This window comes from Camelus bactrianus, chromosome 16 (assembly GCF_048773025.1).
Source record: "Camelus bactrianus isolate YW-2024 breed Bactrian camel chromosome 16, ASM4877302v1, whole genome shotgun sequence".
Lineage (NCBI taxonomy): Eukaryota > Metazoa > Chordata > Mammalia > Artiodactyla > Camelidae > Camelus > Camelus bactrianus.
Genome location: NC_133554.1, coordinates 49534788 through 49555753, shown reverse-complemented (window position 1 = coordinate 49555753; position 20966 = coordinate 49534788). Strand labels below are relative to the sequence as shown.

The 20966-nt window shown below is 51.3% G+C and overlaps 1 protein-coding gene across 9 annotated transcripts in view; it reads left to right on the top strand.

The window, feature by feature from the left end:
* The window catches only part of RGS9 (regulator of G protein signaling 9), a 112645-nt gene that overhangs the window by 47301 nt on the left and 44378 nt on the right, over positions 1-20966 (top strand). For 7 of the 9 annotated variants that reach the window (XM_074343528.1, XM_074343526.1, XM_074343529.1 and 4 more), the window contains 6 exons: positions 13730-13826; positions 17575-17625; positions 19037-19143; positions 19330-19381; positions 19639-19697; positions 20760-20836. In XM_074343528.1, the coding sequence (XP_074199629.1) occupies positions 13751-13826; positions 17575-17625; positions 19037-19143; positions 19330-19381; positions 19639-19697; positions 20760-20836 (422 nt within the window). In that variant the 5' untranslated portion in view covers positions 13730-13750. Of the gene's footprint in view, positions 1-3274; positions 3437-13729; positions 13827-17574; positions 17626-19036; positions 19144-19329; positions 19382-19638; positions 19698-20759; positions 20837-20966 lie in introns of those variants that run through there. The other 2 variants (XM_010948640.3, XM_010948638.3) reach the window with 1 other exon arrangement.

The following is a 20966-nucleotide window of genomic DNA, read 5'->3' as shown; positions in this document are numbered from 1 at the left end:
GCTCTGTGCCCCAGGAGGCTGATCTTAACAGACTGCATCCCGAAGGCTCTGTTGCCCTCTGGCTCCCATGAGGACTGACCGATGGGAACAGAGAGAGTCGGGGTATTTATTCTCCTGACGTCCACTCTAGCAAAGGCTTCCAAGCTGACGACCCCTGCATGGCAGCCCCTCCACCAGGGCTTGGGCTCTCTATCCCTTTGGGCTTGGGTGGTGGCAGTGGCTTCCCATGGTTGCTATTCTCTGGGTACCCCCACATCCCTTAGTGGTTCCTTAATCCTGTCCTGCCTCTAAGAAGGTCTTTGCCTGGAAGCAGTTTGATACATCCATCATATAGAAATGAACTGTTTAAGATTCTGTCTCCCCTCCCACAGGAGGGCACAAGGGCTGGGAGCATGATGTGTTAAACTTCGTCCCCTCAGCACTAAGCACAGTGGACTGAGCTAACTTGTTGAGTTAACTACAAGTACTGGGACATTTTCCTGGGAGGTGACCTACGACCTGGGTTTGAAAGGGCACTGCTTTGTAAATGACCACATCACTGTGCTCGGATGAGGGTCGAGGCCCAGGTAGATCACACTGCATAGCATGCGGGGCAGCATGACCCCAGTTTAGATCCCGAATCACACCTTTTTGTTGATGAAGAGGAAGACATGGATGACTTAGTGATGATGGGTGTCCACTTACCTGACTGAGTCATGAGAGGATCTCATTTTAGCACTACGTCCCTCTGCCATCTTGCAAGATAATACTTGCTTTTTTTTTTTTTTTGGTCAATCTTTTTTTATTGAGGTATAGTTTACAGACGATGCCATGCTCTAATTTTAAGAGTACAGTGTTTGGATGAGTTTTGACAAACTCAGTTACCTGTGTGTGGCCATCACTCCCATCAAGATACAGAGCATCTCTATCAGTCCAGAAATTACTCTTCTGTGCCTTTTCATTGAATCTCTGACCCAAACTCTCCAAACTCCATCCCTCACCAAAACCACTGTGTGATCCCTGCCTACCTTCCTCTCCTCAATCTCCTGTCACCTTGTGTCCAGTGAATTCCTTGATGCTACTCTCAAATCATGCGGATCCTGGCCTCTGTGTCTACTCTCGTGCTGTTCCCTGTGATGTGCTTGCATTTATCTATTTTTACCTGATTAACTTCCCATCTTTCTTTAAGACTCCTCCTCCAGGAAGTCTCCCTGATCTTCTCTTCCACTCAGGCTGGATAAAATCCCTTCTACAAAGTCCTATCTTTCATTGACTAGATCTCCACTCTACATAGATTTTGTTTGGTAACATTTTGTGCAAGTATTCTTCTCTGCCATTAATCTGTGAACTCCTTGAGGCAGGACAGGGTCATATTCTGCTTTGAATTCCTGACTCCAGCACAATGCCTGGCATACAATATGTTGGATGTTTAGATGAATAAGTGAATTAAATCAATTTTTCTTCTTAGGACACTACCACTAAACTTTTAACCCCACATTACACATTAGACCCTTTTGGTTACAAGAAAAAAAGACTCAGGGTATGTGGGAGGAGGACTCAAAAAAACACATGTGCCCTTGGAAAGACACAGAGCCCAAGTGAACCTTAGGGGCCCCTCTGCTGCTCTAGGCCTGTTTGCTGTGTTTGCTCCTCTTTTCCCATTGGCTTCCTCTGCTCGCCTTTGTCTCCGCTTCCTCCTAGCTTCCCCGTGCCCTTGGCCTCAGCCTCCACTGGTCCTGACTTTATCTCTGTCCAGCTTAAGTCAGCCTTTGTGAAGATAATGACCTAACAAGTTCATCTAAGCTTCTCAGATCCCCTTCATGCCCACACTGGGGGCCATGGACTGGCTGGGACCAGTGCCCCATAAAACAGAACTACTTGGAGAGCAGAGCCTGACGGAATAAGGGGTGATGAGGAGAGTGGCAGGCATCCTGGAGGGCTCTCCTACCCCATTACTGAGCAAACTCCCTTGTCTTTTTGCCCATCTTTGCCCCTGAATAATTTTTCTCATCCTTAATCTTAGGAAAGCCACTTATCTCCTCTCTGCTTAAGGCTTATAGAATTAAGGAACGTCGAAGCCGGAAGCAGTCTCATAGCTCACCTGTTCCAATGTCTCCCAATGTGAATTCTGTGTAACACCAGGCCCAGAAGATGCTCCATGAAAAAAAGTCAAGATATTCCAGCACTTAGAGGTCCAGGATCCTCTGTGTGTAGTGCGGGGGGATGTTGGTGGCTTTGAATCAGCGGTCCATGGAAAGACTCCAGAGGGGATCAGACATGAACCCCTTGAAATTGCTTGCAAACTTGAGCCAGCGTTATGTGGACAAGTGTGCGTGCTCGTGTGTTTCCTGAGAGGGGATCCACCGCTTTTATCAGAATCCTACAGACCCCAAATATGGATAAAAACCACTGCTTTAAAGGGACTCAGTTGACTGTGCCTTACTGAGGCAAACCCCTCTGTTCTCTTCCAACATAACCATTTTCTCTGCTCCTTAACCATCCAGCTTGCATGAACAGGAAAAGGTGCTTTATAGGGCACGACTTGAAGGGTCCTGATGTTACTGCAAGAGGAGGGCGTCCTTTCATTTCTACATATGGAAACACTAAGGGCCAGAGAAATACCATGTTAACTTGTCTAGACGGGGCCGCTGGCCCAGTGGGGGCTACAACTTTCCTTCTTTCTTCTTCACTTTCTTTCTTTATTAACCAACACCTCACCAATTCCACGCAGGATTTGTTTTTCCCCTAAACATTTCTAAACATTTGTTACATCTTTCCCCGTTACATGATACACAACGCTACTGTTGGATACTGTGATCGAATTTTTATTTTTACTTTTCACATAAGGAAATTGATACTGGAGATTTTAAGGAACTCGCCCAGGGTTGCCCAGCTGGCCAGCGGCAGAGCAGGGATGGCAAAGCCAGTGATTTCCACCGCTCTCATTCATGAGTCTGCGTTGCCTCACTTCTGTACAGAACTCCCATCCTGCTTAAAAGGCTCGCTCTTTGGACAGAGCCTCCCACTCGCGGGTCCCGGACACTCGGGTCTCACCTGAGGCTCCGCGGGGACCGGGCAGGGACGGACACCGCCCCCTGGCGGCAGGTGGGCGCAAGCGCAGTGCACGCTCTGGAGCCCGCGGCGCGGCTCGCTGATTGGCTGGCGCGGATTCCAGCTGCTTCCCGGGGGCGCGAGCCACGCGAGTAAAGGGGCCCCGCAGGCAGCAGCCGCCCCGCCCCGCCCCGCCCGCGCCCTCCGCCACGCCGCCCCCCGCCCACCCCCCGGGGGACGCCAGCGCGAGTGCGGGCCACGCTGGCTCGCTCTCTCTGTCTCTCTCTTTCCGGAGCTTTTCCTTTCTCTCCCGCCTGTGTTCTGGGTCTGAATTCATCCAGGGTCCAAGATGACAATCCGACACCAAGGCCAGCAGTACAGGCCGAGGATGGCATTTCTGCAGAAGGTGAGCGTGGTGCCGTGGCCTGGGCCCGGGGAGGTGCGCAGGGACCCAACTCTGGGAAGTGTCGGCGCAGATGCTGGGTGGCTCGCAGCGTGTGGGCAGGAGTGCAGGGCATCCCTTGTGGTCCGTCAGTGCTGCTTGATGTTATTAAGTGACTTATTTGCGCTCTCTTTGTGTGTGTGTGTGTGTGTGTGTGTGTGTGTGTGTGTGTGTGTGTGTGTGTGTGTATGTGTATGTGTGTGTGTGGTGTGTCTTTTAAAGACTATAACGATTAGGTTTCCTTGTACCCTGTTTATAGTGGAGAATCTGAAGCCAGGGGCGATGGGTGGCTGGAGGCTGAAAACAACCTGTTACTTGGAGAGGAGGTACCAGAAGGCAGTTCAGCGCGGCTCGGTCAGATTTGAGAGAGTCTGATATTGCTATAAGGCACCCAGATGTTAAATGAACATTTTTTGCCGTTTTTTTAAAAAATTCAAAACTGTGGTATTTTCAAGTGTGCGTGCGTGTACACATGGACCATGAACATGATGTGATTTGTAGGAGAAAGGGACATTGTGCTCTCAGCTTCCCTCGAGTCCTCGCTCGGCGTGTGTATTTCTGTATCTCAGGTCTCTCCGTGCTGACAGCCCAAGGCAGAGCTTCTCCCTTCTGTTGTAAAGGTTGTAAAGGCTCCCTCAGACCACATGGCCAGGCACAGGGTGTCCATCCTGGGGACACGTGGGAGGTGGGATGCATCTTGTGGGTGATGTATTTGGGGAGGAAGCGGCTCATTTTGTTCTGGGCTTTTGAGACAATCAGTGTCGGAAGAGATCAGCTGAGGATTTGGTCCTAGGTCACTGGGCTACCCTTTATCCCACCCACAGCCACATTTCAGAGCACGGTGTCCAGCTTCTTAGGCTTAACTTGAGTAGAATTAGCTCAATGCTTTGTGACAATAAGAGCCTTGCTCTGAGCCCCTGGAGCTCAGCAGATTGGTATAGTCAGTCCTGCTTTGTCCAGGACTTTCAGAGCTAAAACCTGGACAGTCCTGGGCACACTGGGACACTTGGTCACAGTCCGTCCACCTACTTGTGCAGCTCATCCATAAAACAGAGAAGCAGAGTGTTGTCTCACTCAGAAAGGACCCTTCGAACCTATCTCGCAGACACCGGCTCCTAAAAGCAGAAGCCCCTTAAGCCTGATCTCCGAGAGCCGTCAGTCATCTTCCAGGATTTCCCCAGGACTGCCTTCTCCCAGACAGGGAGGCTCGGAGAGTAATTGTCTGGAGACATTCTGTTTGTTTTTGAATCTCAGACATTCTGTTCCATCTTGGCTGTCATCTGGTAGATTTTTCTGGTCTTTACCGTGGCCTTCTGACTAGTGTCTTGGTTCTCCAGCTCACCAGACTTTACCCCGGCCTCCTCTTTTCCACCCCAGCCTCTCCTCCTCCACCCCAGCCTGCCTACCTCCACAATACCCTTCATGAACACATTGGTTTTCTTTCCCAAACCAACGCTGACCTTCTCAACCTAAAACGCACCCCTGACTTCCCGTGGGCACAGGATGAAGTCCAGCCTTCTCAGCTTGGCCATTCAGGATTCTGCTCTGACCCATCTCTCTGGCTTTACCTCCTACTGGCCGTCCACTCCTGCCCTCCAGGGAAATAAAACAAAGCAGCCACAAGCTCTCAGTGGGGCTCTTGCCCCTTCTCACCTTTCTAGGAACTTGATGCCCTTTCAGGCCTCAGGTCCTCTGCTGGGAAAGCCCTTTCTCCCCTCCCCCCTGGCTGAGCCCCCACCCCTCCTCCTCTGCGGCCCAGCCCAGCGGCCCCTCCTCTGTGACAGCCGGTTCTCCCACCCCCTCTGAGCAGAGCCACTTCCTTCTCTGCCCTGCACACCCTGCCTGCACCTCAGTCCTCCTCTTTCCCTTTGCCTCGTGGGGAGGAACCCTGTCTGTCTGTGTGTCCTGAGGTCCTCGGTCAGCTCACGTTGCTCCTCAGAGCAGGCCTCAAGAGCCCCTGCCAGGGGGCCCTTAACGATGAACCAGCTGAACTAGGTGTCCAGCCTTCTGGGGAAGGACCCGGAACAAAGGAATGTGGACTTGAGTGCTGCTGTCATTCACCACTCAATGAATATTCAATGAACTATCAGTGAATATTTATGAGATATGCCCTGTCCCCAGTGGGGGCCTTACATGCATTTGCTCATCTATTCTATAAGTCAGAGTTGATGTCACCATTTTACAGAGAAGGAAATGGAAGCCCAGAGAGGTGAAGCAACTTGCCCCAGTCATAGCCGCTAAGCCACTTCTGGAACAGCATGTGCTAAGTGTGTGTGTGCGATGACACACAGTGAGCCACCTCCTATGGCTCCTGAGGGCTCTTGTTCTAGTACTGGCCATACTCCCCTCACCTGGTGATTTCCAGATCACCGTCCCAGCGGGACCAGTTGCTGCTGCCCTTGGAGTTCACGGCGGGCTTGACTTTCTTGGTGCCTCGCAAAGAAGCCTTCTGTCGGATGGCTTTGCTTTCCTGTGTGGAGTCTGGCCTCTCCTCTGGCTTCAGGAGGGAGCGCGGAAAGAGAAGTGTTAGGAGCCCTGAGCAGAGCGCGGTAGCCGTGCTCGAGTCGTGCACACACACAGCATCGTGTGCTCCTGTGCTAGGCTGTGCCCAGGGCTGGGGACACCGTGAGGATGAAGGCAGGGCCCCTTCCTCCTGGAGCTTAGCGTCTGCTAGAGAAAGACAGATGTATAAGTGAGAAGAGTGTTCTGTAGGTCCTGGGAGACGTGGTTAGAGGCCGTGTCTGTAACACAAAGCGGGGGAGTGGTCAGTCCTGCTGGGGTAGGGGGATCAGCAGCTTCACAAGGTGGGTGGTAACTGAGTTGAGGTCTGAAAAATTAAGTTTTTTTTTTTTTTTCTGCCAGGCGGATGGGAAGATGAGTGACATTTTAGACAATACAAAACTCGGACGTGTGAAACATCGCGGTGCTGGGGGAGAGTCATGTGGGGACTGGGGTATCCGGCTGGGGGCAGGGGGTAAGCGGGGGCAGGACGGCGGTGATGGAAAGGCTGGGAGTGGAGAAGGGCCCAGAACTGGGGAGCTTCGAGTGTCTAGCTGAGGGATTTGACGCTTTCTGTGTTCAGTGAGAAGCCGTTTGACGTTTTCAAATCAGGGGTGAATAGAATGTGTTGCTTCTCATGTTAGAAAGATGGTTCTGTTTAAAGGGTATGAGTGCTTCTCTACCCCAGCTGCACTTGACAAAATATTGATGTCAAGTCACCATCCTTAGAGTTTCTGATTTACTTAAGAGGTAATTAAATAGTTAAGTTTAGTGGAGCCCAAACATTGGGTGGTTTTTTTTTTGTTTGTTTTTAAAGAAAATCTTTCCAGGTGATTTGAATGTACAGCCCGACGGAGAGCCCAGGGACACTCGGTCATACCTGGAGACGTTCTGGGTTGTCACGGCTGGGGAGGGGGTGCTCCTGGCATGTAGCAGGGACTGGCAGGGTTGCTGCCAGCCAGACACCCATGAGGCACAGGACAGTCAGCCCCGCAACAGAGAACGACCCGGCCCCAAATGCAAGAGTGCTGGGGCTGAAGGGCGCGCTGGAGTCTGGAGACAGGCTGGTCTGAAGGCAGAGGGCAGGTGGGCCCCCAAATGCAAGAGTGCTGGGGCTGAAGGGCGCGCTGGAGTCTGGAGACAGGCTGGTCTGAAGGCAGAGGGCAGGTGGGCAGAACCTGCTGGTCCAGGAAGAAGGTTAGATGTGCCTCAGAGGAAGGACTTAGTGAGCAGATGGGAGATGTGTTAAAAACAGAGGTGGAGTCCACCGCAGTTGGCCGCCACTGGCCGGGTCATATAGAAAGCTTCCTGGGCCTTTTGGCCAGGGTGGGAAGAGCAGGTTTGGGGGAGAGACTGCTAAGCACCGATTAGGGTGTGGTTTTCCCGACGGTCTGGGAGACTTCGGGCTGAGGTGGCCGAGGGCTCCGCTGGCCTCTGTGTGGACAGGCTTAACAGCAGGAGCCTCCTCTCCTCTGTTTGCAAAGCAACCCCACGGCTCTGGGTCTCAATCCCCATCTTTGTACAGGAAAGTACTGATTGTTGTTACCCTCCCAGGGAACCTGCCCTGGCTCAGAGGAAAATTCCAGCCCAGAGATCTTGCAAAGTGAGTGACAGCTCCTTCGCGAGGAGCAGCGTGGGTGTGGAAGGTGGGAGACGTCGAGCCCTTCAAAGCCATCGTTCCTGCTCCTTTGCGATGTTGGGGTTCCCTGACACGCCTGCAGTCACGTTGCATCTGGAGAGGGGGAAACGTGGGGCTCACTCTTCTGTCCCCACTTGGCCCCCAACACCGGGTCACGCAGGGTCCAGCGCGGCCTGGTTACCCCTCATTCTCATGTCACTTGGGAACCAGACGTGGCTCCTTGGGAGGTGCGGGGAGCTGAGTCTGGAGAGGAGCGACGCTGACCTTTGGAGTGGGGGTGGCCGTCCTTTCCCTCATCTCTGGAGGGATGCCCACGAGGCACGAGGAGGAGGGGGTGAGAGCTGGCAGCAGTTTGGAGCACACAGGTGAGGGCTCCTCGCTCTCCGGGGAGCTCGGGACACCACTTGGACCCTCTCCTCTCTGTGGTGGGCACAGGGCTTTGGCTGACGGAGGGGAAGGCAGAACCCAGAGCCTGTGTTAGTGTCCTTGGGCTGCCAGGACCCACCGCAGCCGGGGTGGCTTCCGTGACAGATGTGTGCCTCACAGCCCTGGAGCCAGGAAGCCTGAGATCCAGGTGTTGACGGGGCTGGTTTCTCAGCGGCCGCTCTCCTTGGCTTGCAGGCGGCCGTGGGTGTCCCTCTTTGGGGGCCCGTGTCCTAATCTCCTCTTCTTCAAAGGAGATCGGTTGCATTATCATCCTAATGACCTTATTTTAACTTAATTACCTTTTCAAAGCCCCTCTCTCCAAATCCAGTCGCATTCTGAGGTCCTGGGGGTTCGGGCTTCAGCCTGTGAATCTGAGGGGTGGGGCACAACTCAGTCCATAACAGAGTCTCTCAGAGACAAGGCCACCAGCCGGAATGTGATGGTTTTCTTCTTAGGTGACTGGGGAGACCCTTCAGAAGAACTGACACAAGGAGAGTTCTAAGGAAAATTGACCTAAATCCCAAGGGGCCTAACGCCCTCAAAGTGTGCTCGAGGTCCCTGTGGTGTCCCCTCCTCCCATCAGCCGTTCCTTTCTGTGGAGGTGACACACCTGCCAGCAAGAAAGCTGACTCCCCTCATTGTGTTTTTAAAATAACTCTCATTATTCCTCCTCTGAAGGTTATTTTCAAACTCTTTAGAACTAGACTTTTTTTTTTCCTTTACTGCAAAGAGAAGGAATCAAATCCCCTGACTTTCTGTGGGAGAAACTTGGGTTTCTAACTCATCAGGTGGGTTTCTACTTCTTCTCCAAGATACGAGCCCCCTGAATCCACGAGACACTGCTGTTTCAGCTAATGCACGGTTTGGGATGGACGCGGACACTCACCTGGCAGATAACGTGGGGAAGGGGAGGCTGAGCTTTCACGTCGGGAAGGTAGGCACTTCTTGGAGCAGCAGGTAAATCCGAGGCTCACAGTAGGCTCAAAACTCCAGCAAAAGTGACTCCTGCAGCCTGCGGCTCCTCGGTCCCCTGACCGTGTCCAGGGGAAGCAGGCCACCCTCCAGCACCCTCCCCTGGGGCGTCTCTTTGCTTCCCTCTCTGCTGTGGGTCCCTCGGCTGACCCAGTGAAACCTCCTGACATCTCAGAAGGCCGAGCCCTGCAGCTCCAAATGGAGCCTAAATGAATAGTTTCTGTTCCAGAGCATTTCTGGGAGCCGAGAAAGCGTCTGTGCAGACGGGGCTTGCAGTCAGTCTTGCTCAAGGAGCCCCGGCCAGTCTCGCACCGGCTGAGCGGCTGGCGCTGTGCCCAGAGCGGCCTGACCTTGCACCTGACCTCCGCCCTCTCTCAGGATTGTGGTCCTGCTGCAAATGCTGGTTTAGCAACAGATCAAAATAGGAAACCCCAGCCCTCGGCATTGACTTAGGACCTGGTCTGTCCCACACTGCTTCCCCCGTTGGGAAGGTGGGAGCCTTCCAGCTTCAGGAGCTGGCAGAATGGGGGGTGGCGGGTAGAATTTCTCCAGTTCAGGGCTCCCCTGCGTGACCTGTCACCTCCAGTGCAGCCCAGTCAACCTCTCTCTCTCTCTCTCTCTCTCTCTCTCGTCTTTTAAAAAAATTCTATTCTATTGTGATAAGAACAATTCACTTGAGAATTTACCAGTTAAAACTTTTTTAAACTGTGCACACAATGTTGTTAACTGTAGATACAGTATTTTAGGGCAGATTTCAAGAACTTAATTCGTCTTGCTTGACTGTAACCTTATGCCCACTGATTAGCAGCTCCCCATTTCCCTGTCTGCCAGCCCCTGGCAACCGCCATTCCACTCTGAGTCTATGAATTAGCCTATTTTAGATAGTGGAACTGCGCCGTCCTTCTGGGACTGGCTTAGTCACTTGGCATAACGTCCTTTAGGTTCATGCGTGCTGTTGTGCATTGCAGAATTTCCTTCCTTTTTTAGGGCCGAGTAGTAATTCACCGTCCCATGGATGTGCCCAGTTTTCTTTATCTAGTCGTCCATCAATGGCCACTTAGGTTGTTCCTCATCTTGGCTGGTGTGCGTAGCGCCCCCATGAACCTGGGAGCTCTCACATCTCTGAGATCCTGATTTCAGTTCTTTCCGATAACTACCCAGAAGTGGGATTGCTGGATCATCTGGTAGTTCTGTTCTTAATTTTGGGGGCAACTTGCATACTGTTTTCCGTAGCAGCTGCACCATTTTGCATTTCCACCAACAGTGCCCAAGGGTCCCAAATTCAATCCTTCACTTTCCTGTGTAGAGAAGATGTCACACCATCCCTCGCTCAGAGTACAGCCGCCGTCTAGGGAAACCCTTCTCACCCTCTGTGAACGCTTTTTTTTTGATCAGCTCAGCCATCCTCTTCTTCTCCTGCCTCTAGTCCAATCAGTACCTTCCCTGGTTTTTGGTGCATAATTCAGCCTGCATTTGCTGTCTGATGGACACTGTGCATCGCCCGGTACTAAGAGCTTTAAATGCTTAATGTCATTTAACCTTCACAGCGTCCCTCTGGTTGGGGGGTAGTTACTATCGTAATCTCTGTTTTACAGAGGAATGCGTCTTAGTGAAATTTAGTGATTTACTTCGCTTACTCATCAGAGTGGGGTCTGAACTGAACTTTTTTTGCACCCAGATCCCTAGTGTTTATCTTAGATAATTTTTTTTTTTTATCTTCATACAAATGTCTTCCCAGCTCTCCGAGGACCAGGAGTCTGTCTTTTGCCTTGCTGAATCCCCGACAGGGTTGGGCCCCTAGTACATGCTCAGTAAATACCCACATATGAATGGTTAGTAGCATAGGGTTTTTATTCCCTGGCATCTAAACACAGCTCTGCAGGCAAAGTTTTAAAGATGCCCTCATTATATGAATGCTACTGATATTAATGATTCTAAGCACAACCACTGACAAATATCTCTTTGTATAAAGTCTGTATCTTTATGTTTATGTACCTTTGTGCGTATGTAACGTGTATGTGTTCTTACAAAGCATTTTTACACAATTAGATTCTCAGCAATTACAAAGCCCTATTAATTAGCATATGCTATCATTTTATGGTACAGGAAGGTGATTCAGAGAGGTTAAGTGACTCCTACAGTTAGGACAGAAAGGAGACCCCTTGAGGCTGTGAGACCTGAGGGTTCCTTTTCTTTGGACCACAAGCACATGCAGACTCTAAAAGGACTTTGGAAATTGTAACGGGCTATATGGTGTGAGGGAGTGTTATTTTATTACATAGCAGGAGGCTAATGATGATGTAACCAAGTTAGTTAAACCAGGGGAGGGGGGAAGCAGGCAGCTGAGGGAGCTGTTTTGCTGTGGGTAGTGGCTGGAATGCGGGCAGGTTGGGTTTGAGGGGCAACCCTCCAGGGGGATCTGTCCAGCTGTGCGCAGCTGCCCGGGCCTTGGGAGAGGGCTTCTGGCGGGAGGAGGGCAGGAAAGGTCTTTGTTCCCACTTACTCGTTCATATTCCGTGTTTTTGCTTCTGCTGCTCCTGCAGCCTGGAATGCCCTCCCCCACCATCTGTTTCCCTTTCTGCTGCCTAATTCCTATTCATCTTTTTGAAGATTCACTCCAGGAGTGACCCTTCTGACCCCCTCCTGGCCCTGGTGTGTCCTGAGGATTCCACAGACTCACCTTTGTCAGTGTGCTTCCCGTGTTGTCCTGTCATATCCTGGCACTAGACGGTGAACCCCTTAAGCTCAAGGACCAGATCTTTTTGTCTGGTTTCCCAGAGCCAACCGTGACTGCCTGGTTGTTGAATGACTGACTGGTCATTTGCCAGCATGTAGAGGGCTAGGGGAGTGAATGGTTTCTCCATCAGTGAGGGGTTTCCTGGTGCAGCATGAAGTTTGAAACCTCTGCGTGGGAGGCTTCATCAATGCCAGTCACCAACATTGACCAAACACTTGGGTTGTCTTTTTCTAATTGTGCCAACCCATCCAGTTTGTCTTAAAATATCCTTCAGTTGATTTTACTCCCATTTCATTTTTTTCAAGTGGAAAAACATTTTTTATTCATCAGTGTTAAAAAAAAAATTACTCTGAAGACAGTCCGCTGGGCTGGCCTTGTGAATGCCTTCCCGCACTTCAGTCTTCCTTGGACAGTTCATTGAGTCTCTTTGGCTTCCACTCTCTTGTCAACATTCGTGAATTGCGTTCGTATCTCTCACCCTTATGTCCTTTGAACTTGGGACATTTATTTCCAGTCACCCTCCAGACATTGTGGATATCTCAGCAGCCCTTTGCAGCCAACATTCCGAAAGCAGAAGCATTTGCTCTCAGACAGTGCTCCTTCTTTTGAATTTTCTATTTTGGCAACTGGCAACTCCAGTCATATAACTTACAAACTTTGGCAGTTCATCTTTGCCACCCTTACTGAACCAGCCCATCCCTTGCAGGTTACATGTAATTCCAGTTAATTAGAGTTAGAACTAGGGCCCTGGAAGCCATGCCTTCCTCTCATCTTTCCTACCACTGCTTCTGTTTATTTATTAATTCTTGCACCAGTGATTTACTGAGTACCGTCCACGTGCCAGGCACTGTTCCAGGCAGTCAGGATACAGCAGCAAACAGCAGAAGACAAAAAATTTGCCCTTGAAGAACTTACTTTCTAGGAGCAAGGGTGACACACAGTAAGCATTACGATAAGCAGGTAGATTATTCTGTGTGTTAGAAGGTGAGCACCCTGGGAAGAGCAAGTAAGGGATTAGGGATGCTGGGGTGGAGTTCAGGGTTGCAGCCCTCAATAGGATGGGGTGGGGGTGGGGGGCTCCTGAGACTGTTAGAAGAGGAAGGAGGTGAGGGAGTGAACCTTGCAGGAGTCTTGGGAAGAGTGGTCCAGGCCCGGGGAATGGTCAGAGCAAAGGCCCTGAGGCAGGGGGCTGGGCACGGTCAGGGAGGAAGGGGTCCCAGCCGGTAGGAGAACTCTGCCACTGACTCTGAGTGGAATGGTCCTTGCAGAGTTTCAGGCAGAGAAGGGACACATCCTAAAATAATTGGAAGTCCCACACTGGCTGCTCAGCTGACGACGGACCGAGGGGTAAAGTGGCAAGGGACGAGGCGCCGTCACTTCCTGCCCGGACTTCTGCAGTAGTTTTGAACAGACCCTCCACTTTTCTCTATCTTGGCAGACTTCTTCATACTAAAATGTGTTTCTCTCTAGCATGGGCCACGTTTCCAAAACGCGGGCCCAACTGCACGGCTCTCCAGCAGTAGCTGCTGGAACAAAGCCCACAGCCTGGGAGAGGCGCCCGAGGCTCACTGTGATCTGGCCTCCAGCTGCCACTCCAGCCTCCTCTCCCGAGGTTTCCTGTCCCTCTCACACCCAGGGCACCGCCAGCCTCCCACACCTTTGCTCGTGTTGTTCTCTGACTTTCTGTCCAGCAAGACCCTTTTTTGGTTAAGTCTCATCTTCCCTTGAAAGCCTCTGCCGAGTCCCCAGATCAGAAGGCATCTCTTTGAGTCTCACACCGGGCGGGGTGTTGGTGTCTGTGAACTGCGTTTCCTGCTAGTTGCCTGGTAGCTGCTCGCTGCCCATCCCGGTGGTGGGCTCCTGGTTGTAAGCGCCTCCCTCGTGTTCCTCTTTGTATCTTTTGCTCCCTTGGCGCTGCAAAAAGGACCGTTCTCAGCCTTTGAAATGGTTCTGCTCAGCCAGCATTTGTGGTTCTATCTTGCAGATTGAAACTCTGGTGAAGGACATGCAGGACCCAGAGACGGGGGTCAGGATGCAGAGCCAGAAGATCACGGTCGCCAGCGTCCCACACGCCATGATGGGTAATGTGTCTTGTGATTTAGTCTTGGCCTGGAACAGACCACACGCAGGGGCTGGCAAACTGCAGCTCACGGGCCAAATGCTGCCTGTGTTCTGTATTTGTGAACGTAGTTTTATTGGAACACAGACACGTCCCCCCATATGTATTGTCTGGCTGCTTTTATACTGCAAGACAGAGTTAAGTAGTTGTGTAGGGGCCATATTATGGCCCACAAAGCTGAAAATATTGACTGCTTACTTGCTGATTCCTGGACCACAGCTCCTTAGGAGGGAGTCAGAAAGGAAAAGAGAAAAGAGAAAAGAATTCAGTGGGTCACTTGGTAAAGCCGTTCTTCCCAAGAGGTCATTTTAAAAACCTTTACTGTTTATTTTTAATATTGTTTGTCTTGTTTGTTTTGTTTTAATAAAATCAAGTAGCAGAAAAAAATACTATTTGGCAAAAAAAAAAAAAAAATTGGCCTTTGTTTGCTCCATCCATCCCTGTCTTCTGATTCACACTTAGACCCCTCTTAACTCCCCCAAGGGGATGATGGTACCATAGTCTCCTTCCTCTGGGTGTGGGCTGAAGGACATCATTTAAGGATATCGGCCGAAGGGGCTGGACCCCAAAATAGGAATGCATTTTGATTAATGCGTTGCGTATGTTTTATGATTTTTGGTCTTGTAGTAAAGAGTCTGTTTCCTGCTGAGGGGCGTTGTCTGCAGAAGCAGACAGCTTCTCGAAGCACGAGCCAGGGACGGGCCACTGTGCCGCTAGCCTTGTGAGCCCTTGCTCTCCACCCCACCCGAGACCTGAGTGTTTTTCACTCAAGGTGCCAGAGTCTTTTCAGAGGCAAGTTAGCTGACAGCGTCCCGTTTCCCTTTTGGATTGCTTGGGAGGAGGGGTGCCCCCGCCAGCTAGGTGCCTCTTGGGTTCCCTGAGTGCAAGCAGCAGAAGACCAGCTCTGGCTGGTGGGAGCAGTAGAGGAATTGACTGCGATCCAGCAGGGTAGCTCACAGAAAAAGAGAAAACTCTGATGGGCTAGACTTGGGAAAGGCTAGGAGCCAGAGTAGCCTGGGCTCCCAGAAAGCAGGGACTGATGGGCAGACTTTTCAAGGTGTCTCTGCTCCCCTCCCCCGGCATTTAAGATGCAGGTGTGATAATTCTTCCTGAGGGCATCCCCGACCCCGCCTCCCCCCCCCCCATTGTCATTAACTCTGGCTTGAATTCACCTCTGGATTGGGAGACCCTCAGTGAGGGGATATCTCATCTTGCTCACCTGGGTAACCCCAGTGCCTAGCACAGCTGTGGGTCAGGGTGGAAGTTTAATAAAAGGTCATTGAATGTGTGAATCAGTCCTGGTCTAGCACGCTGCCCAGAGGGCACTGGAGGTACGCTGGGTTTGAGCCCTTTGGGCACCTTATTCTTGCTCTCTCTCTCTCTGTCTTTTTTTTTTTTTTATTCTTCTTGTGTAGCCCTAGTCTTAATTTTCTTATTTTAAAAGCAGGCATATCGATCCTTGCCTAAGGAAATGACTGCAGGAATTAGATGAGATTGTGCTGTGCATGTGGCCAGCGCTCAGTGATGCTCCTGGGGGGCCGGCACCTAGCAACTTCCTGCAGCGTGTCAGTTACTACCCACAATGGACGTAGGGAGAGATATGACCATCCAGCCCCTTCTTGCAGATGGGGATGTGGAGACACAAAGACTTCCAGCACCTTGTCCCCATGTCACTAAACGCGTACGTGGCTGAGCTTAGACTGGAGCCCAGCTACCTGACTCCAGCGCCAACACTCCTGTCGATCGTCACACGCGGTGTGAGCTGCTTTCCTCCTTGCACCCGTGGCCGCTTAGTGCCTGGATCTGGGTGGGGCTGCCCACCCTTGTCCCTCCTGCCTGGGTGAATTCACCCAGGAGGAGCTGTGTCCTGGAGCATCAGCTGTAATAAAAGCAAATTGGCTCATCGCCGTCCAGCTCCTCAGATGGCAGGTGACCCAGGACTTCCGGGGACCAAGGTGGCTGACGTGGGAGCCTGAGCTGCTGGCTGTGCCATCAGCACGGGTCGGTCACGTGTTGGAAATACTGGTGGCCCCATAATCTCATTTGATCTATTTCAGGAAGCAGTCGAGTGGATGAGAAAACCCTGGCTCCTTGGTGGAGAGCGCTTATCTGCTGTCTGCCTGGGGTTCTCCTTCCCTGGCTGCGCACCACCAGTGCAGAGCCTCGGGGTGGAAGGTCTGAAACACCCAGTCCTAGGATTTTAAGTAGGATTCTAGATGAAGAATTTTGCTTTTAAAGAGCCAACAAGGGCTGAATAAAGCCAAGAGCAACAGAGAACCTCTGAAAGCCGTAAGGTGGGCGTGTGGGTACTGGGAGAGGACGTCTGGCTGTGTGTGCCCCGGGGCGTGCCTACAAAGGAGAGAGCTACAGATTGTCCATCCTCAGCCATGCTGTGGGCAGGTGGTTAAGCCCAGAGCATGTATGAGGCGCCATCAGGGCCTTCCCTGGAGGGCGTCAGACGAGATGTCCCTTAATCACCTTGAAGGAGGGGAGTGTTGTTTCCAGCAGTCCAGCCACAAGGACACAGGCAGTGGGGTTTCAGACCCTGACCCTCCTCTTTGGTGTGTTTTGTGGGCCGGTTCCCTTGCAGGCAGGCAGGGGACTCAGCTTGACTTTTGTAAAGCAGGCTGGAGTTGCTGGAAACCGTGGTCATTGGCAAGGTGACGACTGAGTTGGGATGCTTGGTTCCAGAACATCACGTCTTTCTTCTTGGACGGTGCTGCCCACCTCCTACAAGGAGCACGTTCTGCTTATGGGGCTGGAGGGAGGTACACGGCCTCCTTGAGTTCCTGCAACAGCTCTGGACTTGCTGGTGGAACTTGGCTTGCCTTGGCCCTTAGATAAATCTGAATCCGGGCAGAGGGTGGTGATGGGAGGGATGCACCTTCCCTCCTGACCTGGTCCCTGTCTGCCTCTCCTGCTGTTTTTCATGCCAGTCTTCACTTTGTGTTGTTCCCAGGCCAGCCCCTTCGACTTGCTGGGCCCAGGGCGAGAGTACAGACGGAGCCCACATTCCACTGTCTGAAGTCGTAAATCAACCCTCAGAGTTACTAAAATACGTCCCACCCTCCTGCTCTAACACAAGTACCTTGAAAGCCAGGTGCTTAGAATTCTAGGGCTCTCTGGCTCTTCAGAGTTTCAGAATTTAGATTTAAGACTTTAGAATTAGATTTAGAATGCTCTGACTCTTCAGAGTTCTGCCTGGGAACTTGGGGGTATAGGAGAACCAGCCCTCCCCCCACCGTGGCCCACCCCCACTTCTCCTCCCATCCCTGGCTCTGATTTACTCCCATGTGTCCAAGCTCCACCCAGAACCTCACGGGCAGCTTGCTTTGGGTCTGTTTCTTTTCATTGCTAAGTCTGATGACTGTTTGCTTCCTACTGGATGAATGAGGGTCCATGTGCAAACTCCTGTAAGCTGAGAAAATGAGTACCCAAGAGAGGTAAAGACTGAGGGTGTACAGGGAAGCGTAAGCTGGAAATCTGGCCGGAGTCGGATCATGGATGGCCCTGAATTATGGGCTGCAGGGTTTGAACTGAACATGGTTGTGGGCAGGGTGGAGGGGAGTCCCTGAAAGCTTTGAGCAGAAGAGGGGTGAGATCACAGCTGAACGGGGAGGAGGCCAGTTGGGCCGCAGCGCGGAGGAGGGCGTGGAGGCCGGGGGTGTGCCAAGAGGCTCTGACGTTTGCCCACTACCTCTGCTTTGCAGGAAGTGAGGTTCTGCAGTGGATCATCCAGCGGCTTTGGATCTCCAATCTGGGTGAGAGCTCGTCTGGCCCTCAGTTACCAAGGACCGCAGTCCACCGAGGGATCTCTGAAAAGTAGAAACTAAATGGAAGCTTCAGTCTCTGAGAAGCTGATCTTTTAATTGGAGAGACAAGGCCTTCATGTGTAAAACAAGCAAAATCAAAACGGGAGGCATGACAATCGGGGGGACAAACTTTTGTTTCATACAAAGTATTGAGAGCTTGTAAATAGCAGGAGCGATTGGGGAGGAGTCAGTCAAGGAAGACTTCTTGGAGGAGGTGATGCATATCTACACCTGTTCTTGAAAGCAGCGATGCATGTGAATTGTGGAGGGGAGTCTGGAGGGTCTGTCTTCCCAGGGGGGCAGTTATCAAGAGCATTGATGTAGAAATGGAATGAAGAAGAAATGGTCACGAGGGGAAGTTGGGTACAGCAACTTCATCTGGGTGTGGAGGGTGGTGGGCGGGTGGGACGCACCTAGTGTATTAGCAGATTCCAAGTTGTATCTGGGAGAGAGGCAACAGTAAGCCACAGGAGATTTTTGAGCATGGCAGTGTGTATGATAATTGTATTTCAGCTAGGATGTTTGGCAGCAATTTGAAGTATGGATTGGAGCAAAAGACTCTGGGACCAGACTTGCCACTAGAAAAAAAGGCTGTTGGTACAACCAGGTGTAAAAAAATGAGGCTCTGGTCTCTGATAGAGGGAGGGAGACGTGAAGAGGGAGGAAGTCTTTCCACTCCTTGGAGACTGAGCTCTGGGATGGGATGTGGGTTGGGCTTTGGAGCCTGGAGGACAGGAAGGGATGGAATTTTCTCTCAATGGTAGAAGGACACCTGCTCTCATTGGTGCCTCTGAGAATGAACTAGGACAGTTTTGTTTTAACTGATGCGAGTCCAGAAGCAAGACCACGTTTCCAAGCAAACTGAAGAGGGGTGGGAGTTAAAGTGAGGTGGGGAGGAGCCAGAGGATCTGGCCCTGGGATGCAGGCAGAGTTGAGCTTGGAGTGGAAGTTGATTTTAAACATGGGCTCCCCTTCTCTCTCGGAGTGAGGAAGTGGCTGCTGGTCAAGCCGTCTCTCCCTGTCCCTGGGGCTTCTCCAGACCCAAAGAGCCCAAGGATGCTTCTCCAGGATTTCCCCGTCTTGTCACCCCAAACGCCTGCGGTGGACGCCCTGAGGCATCTGTCAACATTGGGCTTCACGGGCTCCCCTCCAGACTGACTGAGCTGTCATTCCTGGGGTTGGGCCGGGGGATCCTCCTTTAAGCATGCTCCCCATGGCTAAGTCCAGGGAGCGCTGGCCTCCCTCCTTGGATGACATGCTGTTAGGAGGGGGGCACCTCCCCTGGAGTTTGGGGTGCCGTGTGGGGGCCAGGCAGTGAGCTTCTGCTCTTAACTTCCTTGTCCCGACTGCTTCTCCCCAGAGGCACAGAACTTGGGCAACTTCATTGTCAAGTATGGCTACATTTACCCCCTGCAAGACCCCAAGAACCTCGTTCTCAAGCCTGACAGCAGCCTCTACCGATTCCAGGTGAGTCTTGGCCTTGACCTTGGGTGTGAAAATGGGTCTGAAAAGATAACTGGATGGCTTCACAGCCTCATAGATCTATGGAAACAGTGGAAGAGGCTAAGGTGGTTTTATCTTGTCAGCTACAGGACTGGGGTCCAGGGGATCTCAGCCCAGAGTGTAAGCGTGGTTTCCTGGTTTCTTTTGTAGACGCCGTATTTCTGGCCCACCCAGCAGTGGCCGGCCGAAGACACAGACTACGGTAAAACCCCACACCTCCTCCCATGCCTTCGGTGGTGCTTCACAGGCTGCTTATTTACTCGCTGCGTTTTGGTGGCATTTGTCTTGCTGTCACCACGACCTTTATGTCAGTTCGCATCTGTATTAGAACTGATCCCCAGGGGAAGTGGGACCGGGTCTGCTGGCTGTGCTCTTCACCAAGCCGAGCGCGGCAGTCTCACGCACAGAAGGGTTTTGGAATTTGATGATGATGGAAAATGTCATTGTTTTCTTTTCCAGCTATTTATCTGGCCAAGCGAAATATCAAGAAAAAAGGGATTTTAGAAGAATATGAAAAGGTATAGAGATGCTTTCAAGTATGGGTTATTATAATTGAGTGGAATACAGTCTTGAGCTGTTTTCCCCTGTTCCCCTGTTACTACTTTCATATGTACCCATCCATCCCTCTACCCATCCCTCATCCATCCATCCATTCCTCATCTATCCCTCCTTCATCCATCCATCCCTCATCCCTCCATCCATCCCTCATCCCTCCATCCATCCCTCATCCCTCCAACCATCCCTCATCCCTCCATCCATCCCTCATCCCTCCAACCATCCCTCATCCCTCCATCCATCCCTCATCCCTCCATCCATCCCTCATCCCTCCAACCATCCCTCATCCCTCCATCCATCCCTCATCCCTCCATCCATCCCTCATCCATCTATATATTTAGAAGCAGGCAGCTGAGGTAGATTCCCCGCCATGCTGAGCTGCCATTTCTCCTGCTGTAATTCAGGCCACCACCTCAGTAACTCCTGGGCACACAGTAGCTTTCACCGTCCCTAAGTAATATGACTTAATTAATATGTGTGAGAATGCATATTACAGGATGAACAGATTTGAACTCGAGTTTGTCATGGGGAAAACAACAGTATAGATTTTTGCTTTAGGCAGAATGAGTCAGATTTCTCAAAGAACACACCCTAACCTCCCAAAGGCTGGATTTCTGGGCAGAGAGCAACCATCTTACTGCACTTTTATTTTTAACAAACATGGTTTGAGAGGAGCCGACATTGCACCAATGTTAGGGCTTATCTTCGTGGGTTTGCGATGCTCTGTTGTTGAATGTTGTTTCTGTATTCTTCGCCACACTACTCCCCTCTTCCTCATCAGATTTGGGATCCATTTATTGAACACAAAAATCCAAGCCAAGGCATGGCTTCTGTTGTGAAGGCTTTTTGAGCATTTGGTGCTACCCTTTGAATGAAGGCCTTTGCAAAGCTGGGCTGGGAGACCCTTTGTCCAGGTCTAGTTGATGCAAAGTTGGGGCCTGCCCTCTCTGGCTTAGGGCTTTCTACCTTCTGCACACAACATATGTCATGGGGCTAAGCGTTCTCATTTTGTTTTCCTTCTCTAGGAAAATTACAATTTCTTGAACAGAAAAATTAACTACAAGTGGGACTTTGTGGTTATGCAGGCCAAAGAGCAGTACCGGTGAGTGAGAAATCGTGTTGGTCCTCTGGTGCTGCTTCCTCCCTCCCCTCTTCTTTGTTTTCTTTTAATAAAATAAACTTTCATTGGGAGTTTATGTATTAAACAATGGGCCGGGCATAGGGGATGTAAA